The sequence below is a fragment of the Lepisma saccharinum genome, chromosome 11 (genome assembly GCF_977018435.1).
Source record: "Lepisma saccharinum chromosome 11, izLepSacc3.1, whole genome shotgun sequence".
In the NCBI taxonomy this organism is placed as follows: domain Eukaryota; kingdom Metazoa; phylum Arthropoda; class Insecta; order Zygentoma; family Lepismatidae; genus Lepisma; species Lepisma saccharinum.
In genome coordinates, this window is record NC_139239.1 from 63,692,033 (window position 1) to 63,708,492 (window position 16,460).

Below are 16,460 nucleotides of genomic sequence, written 5' to 3' on the forward strand. Positions count from 1 at the left end.
CACTTATTTTTTTATCTTATTTCAAGAATTCTTCGACATTTCCACTTTTCCTCTGATGACGTTATTCAACGCATTTCATCTGTCGATTTTACTGTATTTTGTCCGTTTCAATGTCAATAGAATTACTTAAAGACAGTTTTAGATTTTTTTTAAAAGTTTTTCCATGACTACGTTCCTAACCACATTCCATTTGTACATTTTGATGTGTTCTGCTCTTGCTTTATTGCCAATTGAATAATGTATGGACAGCTTGAGGTACTGACTGAAATTGCCACCTGAGTTCTATCGAAACATATTCTTACACCAATCAGCGGAACACTAAGGTTTGAAAGTAACCAGAAAACAGCGAGATTCTCGAAAATGCAGATAACGTGGGCGTTATGATTTCGACGTGGTTATAAATTTCCTCCAGAGGAGAGGAAAACAACCATGAGCTTACCACAGCCAAGGTCCGAACTCGAGCTACAATATTAGACTTTCCATTCTTGTCGACTATTCCAGTTTCCTGCGCAGAGAGCTTATGTTTTGCTTTCCAGAGAATCATTTGGGAAGGGGGGTGTCCTTGAAACGCAACTTGCATTCTTGATGACGCATATATAGCGGGTTTATTTCTTCCCTCAGAGTTCTTTTTGGCAGGGACATTTTCACATTTACTTCACTGTGCAGTTTGGTACAAGGCCAGGAAGAATGTTTGTTGGAGCATACACAGTCTTGGAAATATCTCAAGTAGGTTTACATACGGTGGAAAATGCTTCGGAGGGTGAAAAACAAACTTCGGCAGCGGTTTTTCCTGGGTAAAATTTGCTTCATTAGACGACTGTTTACGCTGTTTGGTTGCTAGGAGTCTTTTAAAGTGAAACAAAGGGATATTCCGGGAGATTTATCTTAGGATAATCCAGTAGTGGGTGATCGCCCCTCCCCCTCGATGGCTAAAATTAATCGATCACCCATGAGACGTCTAAAAAGGACCTATTTTCATGCATGTCTTGGCATCTAGAATTATGTGATCACCATGGGCACCTGCAAAAGGGGGGGGGAGGGGCAGAGAAGGCACTTCCCCTCCTGAGATATTTCAGAAAATACACTGTAATTCAAGTGGTGATATTTTATTATAAATAATACTGTTTTCTGTGATTTGCAGACTAAGTTATAGCGATTATGCATAGATAGGCTAATCAGGATTGGGCCTACAGCTTCAAGTGGGATTGGAACCACCATGAAATGTGCACACGCATTAGAATAACGATTCTTGACTGCCATAACTTGGGGGTGTAGGACGAAAATGTTTGGTCAAGATGGGATTGGATCAGTTGCGAAGCGTGGTCTCGCTGGAAGGGTAGACACAGGCGTGTGAGTTCGTGTTGTTGTGGGTGCGACTTTTTTAAAATATGAAAAATATAACCTTTAAAGTTATTTTTGAAAATGTAACAACATATTCTTGCATCTATCAACGTACCTGAATAATAACTCTTGATGTGTGCTAACTCGTAAATCGTATTTCTTGATTTTATTGTAAATTGATGCTTTAGATGTCATTCGAGTGGCAGTCCTCAATGTTCCTATGTCCGGTAATAGGCTTTTATGCGTGTTTTTGTAGCATTCCAAAGTAATACAAGTCATTATTCCCCTTGCTCACTTCACGCTCACAACAATGAAATCCGACCCCGTAGCGAAGTGGTTAGCACATCGCGCTACGACGCCAGGGGTCCTGGGTTCGAATCTCGGCCTGGATATTTCTGTGTCCATCTGTTAATTTCATCATATCAACACTCTTCCCTATCTTCCCAAATTAGCCAAAAGTAGCACAAAAGCGAAGTAAAAAAATCAAAGAACAATAAAAAATAAATGAACGAAAAGAAAAAAAGATAAAATATAACAAGAAACAACAACGCAACAGGAGTAAATCGAGAACACACTGTGATAGAAACATTTTTTCGCCCTCGAAACAAGTTGTCTTTGCCTTTCTTCACCTTCCCTTTCCCTTCGTTGGACACACCGCCCTGGATAAGAAACAGATGTGAAGCCCAGTTTGTACCGTGTGTCCAGCGTTGTCAACCTCCCAATCAGGAAAAGTGTGCTGATTAAACTCTTAAATGTTGCTAAATGCAACTAAATTGTGCTCGGATGACTTAGGTCTTAAGTACATTTTATGCATCTAGTAATTTGGGGGCAGTTGTGATGTGAACATGCGTTTTTGATTACTTAAACAATATTGGTAATTTCCCCCATTAAATTAGTTACAAAGATTTAACCAATATAATTGGTTCAATCGCTTGAAAAAGTTTGAGAAAATTCGACGACTACAAAAGGCGGCAGCTTGTTTTATCTGCGACCCCAATTTTCTAGCAATTTCCTTCAATAAAATGTTCCTCGTGAGCTAAGTAAGGAAATATAAAGAAAAGATGAAAAGAAGACGGTGGACCAGATGTGGCTGGATCAACATGCTACCTTTTGTTTGAAACAAATAAGATCTGCGATTTTTCTAAATTTATTTTTTCAAAATATATTCCTCTGAATTCAATTTATCTAACTCCCAAGGGCGCATGTTTATAGATGATGCTATATTTTACCATTATCCCAAACATAGGCGTGCGCAGACCCTCTGATTATGGTAGGGGGGCAAAAGCCTTGATGAAAGTTCAGTTGGGAAAGAGAAACCTCATTTAATCTTTTCAAATGTGCCGCGCTTCTTTTCCTCCAAACAATTGTGATCATGCATTTAAAACAAAACTGTTTAGCAGCAAGGGTCTGAAGTACTTAGTAGTTATAACTTCTCTCTCTGGTAATTTACAATGCATTACAGAAAACAAGCAAATTGCGAGCGAAGCGAGCAAGAAATTTTTAGATCCAAATTTTTGCAAACTGAAAACAATATTGATTTTAATATGGCACTAAGAATTTCATGGGGTGCCATGACATTCTTTTTTACATTTTTCTTAATTTAGATCGTTCGGCAGCCAGGGCCAACTCCCACCGCCCCCTAGCTACGGCTCTGAACTTGACAAAACTGTAAATAAAAGTTGACACTGCGAGCGAAGCGAACAAGAAAATTTTACGAAATGTATTTTTATTTGTAAAAAAATTGATATCGAGGGGGCAATTTCCCTTTGTGCCACCCTGCAGGTGCTCTTGGACATCTGGAAGAAATAATGCAAGAAAGACGTGAAAACTAATCTCATCTTGAGTATCCTTTTGTCCTGCTACTCTTAAATTCTACTAGTCTTGCTTTCTTTTATCTCAATGTTTGCCCCCCTCTAGAATTGATTTCCGTCAAAGGTTAGAGAGGGGCAATGCTCATTGCCCCCTGTGGTTGCACCACTGCACCCTCTTCTCCCGTAGTTGCTTTGAACTTTAATCGGCTTGAAAATACTTTATTTTCTTTAAGAGTAGCTATAATATCGTTTAATGACAGCGATAAGACTCCTCTACACTAAATTCCTAGGTTAAAATATAATAATGTAGGGACATGAACGTCTGGAAGGGGGAACAAGGATGGCCACACCTTTCCCTTAGAAATCGAATGTCAAGCTAAACGTATATATTTCACAACGTATAATTTGATTTCAGACAGTAATTTACATTAATGCGATAATTTCAAATTCAAGTGTTGTTTTTTGAGGGGGTAATATACACCATTCAAAAATTGGTTGCTTGTCCCTCAGTTTAAAAAAATCTGTGGATGTCCATGATTAGGGGGGGCAACTGCCCCCCTTGCGCACGCCTATGATTCCAAACACAGTGTGCTAGGTGACAACAAACTTCAAATTGTACTAAGTTTAGCACAATTATGCTATGGTTGGCACCACTGCATGAGGCCAGACTCACCATGTCCATTTCGGGCGAACATGCCCCTGAAATTATGCTTTCCCACATGAATGCCATAGAATGTTATGGGACCAGTTGAGGCCCTCAGAGAAGTGGCTCGACATGTGACGATAGAGCCTCTGGCAGAGATGGAAATTTGTGAAAATTATCGTAAGGCCTAGAATTTCAGTTTTCTTGTATTAAGGCGTCATTTAATGAAATTATAAGTAATAAAATAATCCGTAATAGACAAATAATTAGGGTAGGCCCAGCCTCCGGGCCTCTTATGAGGCTTCGCCACTGGATTGGATTCGTTAAAATGCTAGAATAAGATATAAATAATCCTATTTTCATTCTTGCTTCAAATTTACTTCATTGTAATTCTAATCACTTTCAGCAACTCTCTTACATCAGTCTCTATCATAGCCTATCTATAATACTAATTCTGTTAGAAAATAAAACATTTTGACTTTCCATTTTTAAATTCATCAGATTGATAAGTTACCTTTTGTCCCCCTTTGAATTGGAAGCTATCTGTTCCAGTAATAGATTTCTAGTATGGTCTAACTTGGTCTCAATTTTGGTCATCACTATAGTATGCTGAGATTTGACACAAAGCTGACCAATGAATAGGCCAAATAAAACGCCACCTTTTGAAATTGCTTTATCTGCTAAAAATTGCACAAGCAAAATGAAAGATCATCTCCATAATAATCAAAGCCTTTATAATTAAACTACCGACCCACCTGCAGCTTAGTCTGATATATAAGCTGCAGACATATACATTTAAAAAATAGGACAGAACATGGTGAAAAAGGAGGACAAAGTCATAAAAAAGAGGACACCAAAAAAAAAAAATGACAACTCATTTTGCCATTACTCATAATGTAATCAATGTAAAAAAACTACCAACACTTTGCTCACACATAATTCTGATGATTTTTTCAATAATTTCTTCTTACCTTTAAGCAACGAAAGCAATCTACTAATTAACACATGACAATCATAACTAAGAATATCTATATTTTGAAGCACAGAATTTTAATATTTTTCCAATTCTTGGATATTAGATATCCCCATAAGTGAAAGCAAATGTAAGAGTAATCTTCGCTTAACTTATTTCCAAAACCGAATTTAAAGCTTAGGTAGTTTAGATTGGGTCAAGAAATATGATTTTAATGCCACGAACATTTCTATCACTCTTTCAACAGCAGGAGAAAGTGACAGCGCTCTTGCAATTTACCTCATATTCGTTTCTTCCATCCTTTAAAAACTGGATATTTTCTTGCAAGATCATTGATGAATTTACACTTTCGCTTCGTTATTTCATAAAAGTAAACTTAATAGTCAAAATTCTCACTACGCGTTTTTCTATCGCCTATGCATGACTCGAAATTGAACTGGCTGACATCTGTGACGGAGTCGTTAGCACACCGAGCCAGAACGCCAGAGGTCCCGGCATAGGCAGAGTTCTGGAGGGGCCAGGGAGGGGGGGGGGGGCACATGATTAAGTTCAGTTACTACATTTTTGTTATGAAGCCATACCTCAAATCTTGACGTTTGCCATGTTGGCATGTGTGGTAATTGCACCGCAATAGCGGGTCTTGATTGATGTGTACAGTTTGAAGAAAGAAAAACGTAAAATGACTTTGTGTTGAGTCAACAGTTACTGCTGAGGTATCAATGGAACTTTTCAATTTAATTTTTATAAAATTTCTGAAGCTTACTATTGTACCTTTACTTTTTAAAAGTAATACAAGTATTGTATCACTAAAAAATTAATGAAATGCAATAATCGTACTATTTTGCTTCCTTTCAAAATGACAACCAATATACTAATTAATATTTGTTTACTTAAGCGAGAAAATTTAACATTTTCAAATCTAAAAGGCCTAGAACTCAGTGTTTTTAAGTTGTTGTTTTTTAATTTCCGGGGTGAAGGTCTCCGGACCCCTTATAAGCTAGGGGATATTCAACAACCCTCAGGTACATGATATGTTTCTCCCAGAATCTGGCCCTCCCAAAGCAAAAGCTCAAACTCCGCCCATGAGTCCCGGGATCGAATCCCCAAACTGGGCATGGGTGTTCTTTGTGAGTATCCCTTCATCAAAATCATCATATCATCACTCATCATCATCTTCGCGATTAGCCAAAAATGGCAGAAAAATGAATTAAAATAAACCATATCAATCAATTGAAAAGAACTGCTCAGACTAAATGTGTTTCGCAAGTCTCAGATTGTGGAGCAACGAGTTGGAATAATACGTACTAATAACTAGGGGTGTGCGGGACAGAACAATTTTTGGTTGGGATGGGAATTTTTTTTAAATCCCGACCTTCGGGATGGGAAAAATTCGCAATTTTCCGACCAAGCCGGAGAAATCACGAATTTTACACGTCATTTTCCCTTAAGCTTTCTTTCTGAAATTTCTAAAACAAAAGCTAACAATTTGTGAGAAGTGTCAAGATATTTACAATGCAAAAAAACATCAAGAATTAACCACTTTCAAAAATGACCATTTGAAAGTTCCCGACTTTTCGGGATTCTGAGGACTCGGAAAATATCGAATGGTCATTTTAAAAAGTCGTTAATTCTCTTAACTACTTCTTCTTTCTTCTATGGGAAGGTTAACTTCTTTCTTCTAGGTAAGGATTAACTTCTTCTTCATGTTTTCTGCATGGTAAGTGTCTGGAACTTCTCGGAAAATATTAGTTTTTATTCCAGAAATGCAAACACAATCACTTAAGGTGAAAACGACGTGTAGAATTTGAGATTTCCAGAGCTTTGGGAAATTTCGAACATTTCCCGTCCCAAAAATTTCCAGGAAATTGCGAGTTTCTCCCGTCCCGAATGTTGGGATTTGAAAAATTTCCAGTCCAGATCCCGTCCCTACCAAAAAAAAAAAAAATGTCCCGCACACCCCTACCTACTACCTACTGATGACTCAGTCGGTAAAGTGATCTTGTTCAGCTCCCAGATGCTAGGTGAGCATTGCTTGAATACTTAACGTGCCCCAAGTGATATGATGACCCTTATGTGTGGAAGCATTCTCTATGCAGCATATTTGCTATGGTTGATGCTATACTCTTGCCAAAAAAGGAGGGCATTTTCCGATTTCTAAGAAATCCGCCCGGACACCGGACAGGCACCTAAAAAGGAGGACATGTCCGGATAAAAGAGGACGTCTGGTCACCCTATATATATATATTACACATAGTGTCATATGTTGAGTACTTTTGTTCATAAGTATACCCCTAGATGTTGAATTTTGGAAAAATTCTAACTGGGTGCTCATGTCATTAAGAGGAAAACATCCCTAAACTTTCAAGTTTCTTTGTCCAAGGGTTTGGACTGTGCATTGATAAGTCAGAGTTAGGACAAACTTCTTTATATATTTAGATAAAATGGTCTTCATTACTAGTTTTCTTTGGACCCTTTACAATAATTCCGAATATTAAACACACTGCTACATGAGCTGAATGACTATCTCAAGCAGATATAAGGCCATTATTGACCAGTTCTTGGATCAAATGCTATTATGAAGTTCATTTTTCATGCTTTTACTTAGCAATGATGTAATACAGTTGTTACGACATTATATAAAACTTTTTTTTTTTTTTTTTGTAAGTAATGAACTTCATGAACAATTTCCGAGTGAAATCTTTCTGCAAATATGCAATATATTTGCCAGAAACATTCTGGTTCAGATAACATTGATCTTCTGGGATACCTTAATACAGTCGACCATTCAGCAATTAGTAGTGAAGTGGTCAAAATGCAATGCAAACACTACAACCTCAATCACACAGACAATTTGTAAAAGATTGGATCAACCCAATTATCGACAATATAACCAATAAGTGGCTATATCATCTCCTATCGGTAAAGTACTGATTAAATGTGCCTGTCTCTTATTTCTGTTTCTATTTTTCAGGATTGAAGCGTGTTGCGTGGCCTCCTCCGGCTCCTGAAGATCAAATTATAGGATTAAACGTTCAGTCACCATCACCTGGTTTCCAGAAACAAGTAAGTAGAGCTAGAATGAAGAATGAGTGTGAATTACGTAAGTAGAGAAAAAGAGCGAGTCCAAATAGTGTAGAATCATTTGACGTATTAAGCAGGTGTGATAAATAATATGAGTTAAACAAATAAACACATATGGGGCATTCCACGAAAAATGGTCCTACTCCATGTTAATAACAAAATGAATTAATACTGAAATTATTATTGTTTTTAATTTCATTACGATTTAGAGGTTTGTGAATGCATATAATTTACACATTTTACCAATAAAATATACTAGAATCTGCAGGCTATATGCTTCACAGACAATGAAGTCAAAATTTGCATCATTTTTAAAGTGCCTCACATGTAACGCACTTTTGTTAATGCTTTTCGTGCATTCAGCCTATGCCATCACACGCAAGTTTTTTTTATTCTTAGCAGACACCACAAAGTACTTCATAATTCTATGAAATTAGTTAGTTCATTATGAATATTTTAATCCAATCTCATGTCTAGAACCATAAATTTTGTGTGTAAAATGTCACATATGAGGGTCACTATTTATATTTTGAGCCTAACAATGAAAAAACAGGAATTTGGCATTGAAAACTGCTTTATTGTTTTTCGAAGTATTCTCCTTTATGGTCAATACTTTTGCATTCGTTCGAACCATTTGTCAAAGCAGTTTTTCCAATCTTCTTGAGACACCTCCATAATATGGTTTTTGAATGCATCAACGGCATCTTCCGCCGACGAAAATCGTTGTCCACGCAATTTATTCTTGACATTCTGGAACAAGAAGAAGTCATTGGGTGCCAAATCAGGACTGTCCGGCAGATGACCCATCAATTCGATTTTTTGACTGTTCATGAAGTCGATTGTTAAACGAGATGTGTGACAGCTGGCATTGTCTTGATGAAGACTGATCTGACGGCGTTTGTTTGTTTTCCGTATTTGACCGAAGACCTCTGGCAAACAAATTGTTGTGTACCATTCAGAGTTGACCGTTCTGCGTTCCTCTAAAGGCACAGTTGCCACATGACCAGTTTTCCCGAAAAAACAGGCGACCATTTGTTTCGATGTGCTTCGAGCGCTAACAACTTTTCTTGGATTGGGTTCATCTTGAAACACCCATACAGTCGACTGCTGTTTACGTTCCGGCTCATATGCATATATCCATGATTCGTCACCTGTTACAATCTTATATACGTCTTTTGAAGCACCACGATTGTATTTATTGAGCATTTGTTTGCACCAATTGACGCGAGCGTCTTTTTGAGTTTTTGTCAAATTGTGTGGGATCCAACGAGAACATACCTTTCTCACAGCTAAATGATCATGTAATATTTTATATATGCTGGTGGAACTAATGCCTATGGTTGCCTCAATCTCACAGTATGTCACATGACGATCTTGCAGTATTAGGTTTTGCACAGCATCAATGTTTTCTTGAACAACAACTGATTTTGGACGACCTTCGCAAATCTCGTCGGTGAGCGAATGGCGGCCACGATTAAATTCGTTATACCAGCATTTCACAGTGGCAAAGGATGGGGCTTCATCGCCAAATGTGGAAGTAAGTTGATCGATGCACTCTTGTCTTCATAATCCACATCGAAAATCGTAAAAAATCATCGCACGAAAATGTTCACGAGTTAATTCCATTTTATTGTTGTCGCGCAATCTCCAAGGCAACATAAACAACACAAATGAAGCTATTGACAAAACATTTGAAGTACGTTATGGTCAATAATGCCAGACGATTCCGTGCAAACATCAAATCGCGCCTAACTTCAATCAGTGTTGCCAAGGCTCAAAATATAAATAGTGAACCTCGTACATAATGCTGGAATGCCCCATATGTCTATGTAACAAGAAAAAGAAAAGCTCACTGAAACAACCACACTTAGCTTCCATATCTGCTGTGCAAAATGGATTTCTGAAAGAACAAGGTGCCTACATTTGAGCAACATAAAATTCAAATATAATTTCAGGGTGAATATTCCAAAATTTCATGGCAAGAAAAAACGATTGTTACAATTGCAAAGTTAAGCTTGGTTGGCCCACGTTGCCTAGTAAACGACACACCGGCTCGGTCCCCTCGAAAGACCAAGACAGGGCGTCGCTGCCTACCAATTATCTTTCTGTTATAATATATGCCACAACTAATTCTCAGTTCCTGCGGGGCATGACAGCACGCATCCCAAAGTTTGGGTAAGGGTCTGCTTTTGAATAATAAAAATAAAAAAAATAATTTATGTTCACTTAACCAAGAACCTTAACTCTAAAGTAAGGTAAACTTCCTTACGCTTAAACTTCCATCGTGATTTCACCCGCATCCCACTGACCAGTGAGGATACGCATGCGAGTCGCGAGCGAAATCAGCAGAATCTAAACTGACCTCTTATGGATTGATAAAGCCTCCGCCTCACTGACCAGTGATGGCGGGACACCTCATCAAACCAAAAGGAGGCCAGTTAATTTGTACTTATAAACCAAATTTACTATAAGGAAATACCCATTAACGATTACAAATTTATTTACATCTCAAATTTCCAATAAACTTTCCAAAATTAACATGAGAGAAGGTTCTCAGTCTAAACCTTAATCAACTTATTCACAAATTCAAACATAGTTAAGTTAAAAGAAAAATATACAAACTTCTGATCAAAAGAAAAACTACAACAATGCCAAGATAAAATTTAGATCATAACGACTTCTGTAACATAGACTGAAACTTGCTATAGAGTAAACATAAAACCCAGAGAGCACTCTCTTATATAACATGTCCATATCCCATCATAGAACTATCACAGCTTTAAAAAAGGTAAAGGTAAAGTGTTCCCCTGTGCATAGGGAGTGTGGGGTAACGCCCCACACTTTCTTGATCCGGTCGTGAGTGGGGGTGATGTGATCAGCATCATGCCCCTGACCGCCTTTACCACCAGGGTTTCCCCCAGGTACCCATATCATTCGACGCTGGGTGGGCGCCGGGGCTGCTTCCACCGTTAGAAAAGTTCCCGGATTTGAACCGACCGGGGATCGAACCTGGGACCTTTAGCATGGTAGTCAGATGCGTTACCGACTGAGCCACAGCTTTAACTTGGTTTCAAATAATGGGTGACAAGTTATTAACTAAAGGTCGACAAAATTACTATTAACCAAAACCAAAGAAAAAATTTGCATAACATCTTTCCGTAAATTTCTATTCGTGCTTCTGTCATATTTTCACATCTGCATTATGTTCTCTAGAACTCATGAGGTAAACTACCAACTTCAGGGTCAACCTCCAAAAACATTCATAACAAAATATTAGGGGAGCCTTTCTCTACCCAATATCAAAGCCATATCTCGGCCACAAATTACAAATGCCCACATGGAATTCCTTAACATAATAGGGGACTCTATGTCTACCCTTTTTGGCTACTCACATTGCAAAATCAAAACAATAGACTTTTACATTAAAGGATTTCTAGAAAAACTTATATACGACCGGTCACCTATTTTAGCTGTTTCAAAATTACATCTAATATAAACCTAAATAAGAGAAACCAATAAACTTTCCTTAACGTTCCGGATACTCAGACTTTAAAATGGACATGTAAACTACATAAGCTATCAGATTTAAAAAGACACCCTCTGACCAGAGGCATGCTATCGGATTAAAGTAATTAAAGAAATAACTTTTAATTAAATGAACCTCCTGACCAGGAGAATTCAGAATGATTTAGAATAAAAATTACTCGACGAGAAGGATGTATATCTTTGATGAGCCTAATTTATTTAACTTGAATTTACATCGGAGCCACACTGACCAGTGCCAACTTCGACAGAATTTAAAATTTATGAACAATTTCGAAGTTTAAATTATTAAGATTAAATATTTATATATGAATTAATTATTTACAAGCCTGCCAAAATCCCCTTTAAGGATCATGCTGACCAGCACAAATCCTGAAAGGTGGCTTACGGAAAACCTCTGACATTGTGGAAGGGAGAGCTGACCAGCCACTCCCCACACAATGCCCGTATTCTCCCAGCCCTGGACCTCGACAAGCAATTTAATCACCTAAAGATTCTGGAATATACTGATCAACTGATTATTTTGCCAGCGAAACGGCTGGTATTTATACTCGCGGGATTGCACAATTCTATTCCCTGACAAAAGATTTAGACACATGGAAAGTTATTTTTAGCTTTCAACAATTACCCCTTCGAAAAAAGGCATATCGAGAAACACAATGCAGCAAAACTTATTTACCAAACCATGCAGCTCCGAACGAAAAAGAACCCATTGTTGTTAAGAAAGAAAAAGAATGCAAGCTTCAACTTGCTTTGCCTTCTTTTTCGCTTGGCAGAAACTGTGTTACAATTTTAACAAGGATAAAATATACATTCAAAAAGATTAGACTACAAAAGAATTTATACGAGGGCTATTGAAAAGTAATTTGAATAATAAAGAAATTTAGCAAAATTTATCAATCGTTACACAAACAAATTTATTATGTTTACATTTTTACACTAAATCTTACACATCTTACCAAGTATGTGACTAATTTATGGACTTTCCACTCTTCCAAAACTGTAAAAAAATAAGAACCTGTATTAAAGGAAATGACAACAACACTTTCCCTCCCTTGGACATAATAATAATAATAATAATAATAATACCTAGCTAACTAACTTACATCCTTGACATTCAAAATTAAACAATCGCCTCAGCTGTGTCATCCAAAAACAAAAAATTGTGGGCATTTGTCTTCTTTGTGATTGCACCTTCATCAAATACTCATTCAAGGAACAGTAAATAGTCATCATCTCACCCTTCTTGTCATCTAAACTAAAGCGACCAATTCTTGTTTTGTGTGTCCCTTTATCAGTTTTATCTAATAACTATTCATCATTACCATCACTGTGATTAGCCAAAAAGTAACGGAAAAGTTATTTTATAATAAGAAAAATGCAACAGGATACAATAAATTCAAGTCAATTAAGTGTACAACTAAGAAAATTAATAAGTTCCTGTTCTTTGTCTACTTGGATGCATTTTTTATTTTATAGTGCCTATTTACTATTTTTAGTGCCTATAAATCTACATCCTACATATAAAGAATGAGAATTGTTATATTTTTCCTCAACTTTACACATTTTTTCCCCATTGCTAGATATTAAGGCTGAGTCGATATTTATGCAGATGTACTGCTATAAGCAGATACCAGTGGTGTCAATTGGAATTTGTTTACTGATACTGGCTGATAATTTTACATTTTGGTCTCTCATGGACCTGGAAAAATGCTGCACAACACTTTCAGAGTCTACTTTGCCTGGGAAATATACTAAATTCTAAAGTTTCTTTATATTTTGCACTAGGTTTGTGTGAAAAACTTGATTTTGTGATTACATAATATGTATTTTAACATTCTGATGTAATTCTTGAAAGTTTTAAAGCAAAACTCATGATATATTAATGCATATAATTGGAGTGAAATACTTACATGCCGCTAATATCAGTCACTATTTTGCACAACTTTTAATTATTATAATTTTCAATCATCAGTATCGGGATGCATTCCAAAGTAATGTTAGTTACGAACATGTAGTTTAAAGAACATTTATAATCTCTTTCAAAGACAATGGAAACTATGCAGCTTGGACATCGAGATCCCAATTCATCACAATTTGGCACTGATCTTACTCTTCACTTCTCAGGAACCAATCTACTTGAACAGTGCGGGACCCCAACCAGCTGGTCAGGTGGCTCCACCGTGGGAGAGAGAGCCAGCAACTCAAATTTTCCAGCAACATCATCTACAACAGCCACCAGCACAGATTCTGCAGACTCCGCCCCCGGCCACAATCACCTTGAGACAGAAGGCACCCGTTAGCCAGGCTCCACCCGAAGTGTACGCCTCACAACCAGTCGTGAAGCGACAAGCACCAATCAGGATGCGCGGAGACCAGAAATGGCCACCAGCCACCGTAAAGGCCCAGAAAGATGCAGAGGTGCAAGAAACACTCAACAGACAGACCATACGACCAACGCGAGTCCGGAAAGACTACACAGGGTTCTTCGCACAAAACGCTCTTAATCCGACCTACCCATCCTACAGGGCACCTCCTGGAACGCAACATTACATTGAAGAAGGGACATCGAACCTGTAAGCAGCTGAAGTTAACTGGTAACATCTGATGTGATGCTATGTTTATTTTTAGTAAACTATGAGTTTACTTTCTAAACACAAAGCATGATTCTAGAAATCAGTAATCATTCGAATCTAATGGGTACACTTTTTTTGTATATCAAGAGTTTTGTGATGTTAATGTATTAATGTGCCGTTTATTTATGTACGTTTCAGTTTGAAAGGTCGAGAACACTAACTCCTCACAATAAGCAAATGAGGAAAAGGGTACATATTTAATTGTTCTCTAGCTGTAAGTACGAATATTTTAACAGCTTCAGATCTGTCATTTTCTAGACAGGCATATATTTTATTATGTAGAAATATGGAGAAAATGCAGGCTCTCTTAGGACTCAAAATAGTTTCTTGCATGTCAGGTGTAAGTCCTCTTGAGCAGGCATTTTTTAGTTCTACATAGTACAGTCAACGGCAAAGATAATGGTAGGCAAATTGTCCACCACTATTTTCATTACTTCTTTATTCTACATCCTATGCTGTTTTAAGGAATGAAACTATGTTGGTTCAAAGCAGGCACTGTTCTCTGCTTATTGAAGTCATTATTTCAATTCATTGTCATCACATTGTGTAATTCAGACCGAATGAAAATGGTGGTGGACAATTCGCCTACTGTTTCTTTCGCTGTTGGGTGTACATTTGTTGTGTGTGCCAAAAATGTAAATAAAGTACGTTAATTCACCATTCACCTGTAGCAATTTAGTTTCGTACAAAAATGCAAAATTCATTAAGATTTGGTACACACAGCAGCAAAAAAAAAAAATGAGGCAAAGCCAGCCTGGTTCGTTAGTTCAGTGGTATATCAATGGCACGGTATGCTGGAGACCCAAGTTCGAGTCCTGGTCAAGCCTGCATTTTTTACTGAAATTTCTACAAAAATGCAAAACTTTAGAAAATTTACAAAGCTCCTTTGACAAGGCCATAATAATACAAAATACAAAGCTAGAAGGAAAATTGATTTTGACTATGAAGGCTGTGTTTTGAAGTGTTTGTTTGCCATGCTGTATACATATTAGGAATGGCTAGCTGTCTATTGTTTGCATGAGAAGAATGTAGTAAGTTATTTTTACAAGTCTGATATTAAAAATTATTAAGGCACATGACAAAACCTCATTCAAGAATCTTTGGAAATAGCAATAATGAAATATTCTTGAAACAATTACAATGTATAAATATATATATATTTATGAATCTTTGATTTCTAGTTTCATGCTTTATTGTGATGTTAAACGCTAGTCAACAAATACCATCTAGGTATTACAAATATTCTAATGTACATAGTCAATCAATAATTTGATAGACTTAACTTCAAATGTTTACTAGTAATGTACAACAAACTACTGTAATAACAGAAATGTTTGTAAGATTCAAACACATGTTTCACTCAAAAAAAATATGATGTAGATGCTTTGAGTGTGTATCCGTTGCCATCACAAGGTGAAAAAAAGAACTATTTTCGTAAACTAACACTTGAGTCATTTGTCTTAATATTATTATATTAGATGTAGTGTTATTAACAAGCATTAATAACAGACTAGAGGCTACAACTTTCTAGGACTGATATTTGCATTTTTTTCCTTCTTTGAACAAATTATTACCAATAAATTTTTTGTTCCTGCAGGCTTGACCATGAATGAATATTATTTTGTTATTTTTAACAAGTAGAGTATCATTTATAAAAGCAATTTTTCACTGTATACCACATTCGAGAATTTCATTCATGAAATTTTAACTAAAAATAAAACACTGTGTATTATAAAAGTTCATAAAGTTTGAGTTCCTCTATGATTACGTGACCAACTTTTAAATCTTCTATAGACTAATGTTCCGAACTTCCACCATACTTTTGTCTATAGTTTGTAACACTGCCATACTCCTTTACTTTAGCTCTCACTAAAATTAACAAACCACTTTTGATTAATATGTTTGTTTGCTTCAAGATCTCATTAGCTGCTGCAAAAATTTACCACGAACGACCCATTGAAAATCGAATAAATCGAAAATCTGCTACATGCCAAAACATTTTAACGAACTACATTACTGCTATGTATGAATCTTTTATGTGTTGTTATGTGAAATATACTATTGTATGTTTTAAAATAAACAGCTTTTATATAAAAGTTCTTTGTGATAAGTTTGTTTATTATTACTGTTACTACAGTGGATATTGGATTTTACCTTCTTCAAAAGACTGATGTGGGAAAATGTAAAATGCTGGGTCCAAATGTTTTTTTATTTTTATTTTAAATGAAATATTTACTAGAAATTATCGACTCTATGGAAAATTGCAAATGAAGAACCTGAATGGTTTCATTAACCTCTTTAAACAGGGTTAATCAAAATGATGTCGATAATTGTAAACATTTATTGTGACAGATTGTAAATATTTCATAATTTAAATGAAAAAAATGTATCAAATTAGAGGTTACGCATCACAGAATTTACTTACACAATGA

The 16,460-nt window shown here is 36.5% G+C and overlaps 1 protein-coding gene across 3 annotated transcripts in view; it reads left to right on the forward strand.

Annotated features, from left to right (window-relative positions):
- LOC145994859 (uncharacterized) overlaps positions 1 to 16,127 on the forward strand; it is a 77,842-nt gene extending 61,715 nt beyond the window's left edge. For all 3 annotated transcript variants that reach the window (XM_083131257.1, XM_083131259.1, XM_083131258.1), the window contains exons 4-5: positions 7,740 to 7,831; positions 13,520 to 16,127. In XM_083131257.1, coding sequence (XP_082987383.1) covers positions 7,740 to 7,831; positions 13,520 to 13,972 — 545 coding nt within the window. In that variant the 3' untranslated portion in view covers positions 13,973 to 16,127. The remainder of the gene's footprint in view (positions 1 to 7,739; positions 7,832 to 13,519) is intronic.
- The last annotated feature ends 333 nt before the right edge of the window (positions 16,128 to 16,460 follow it).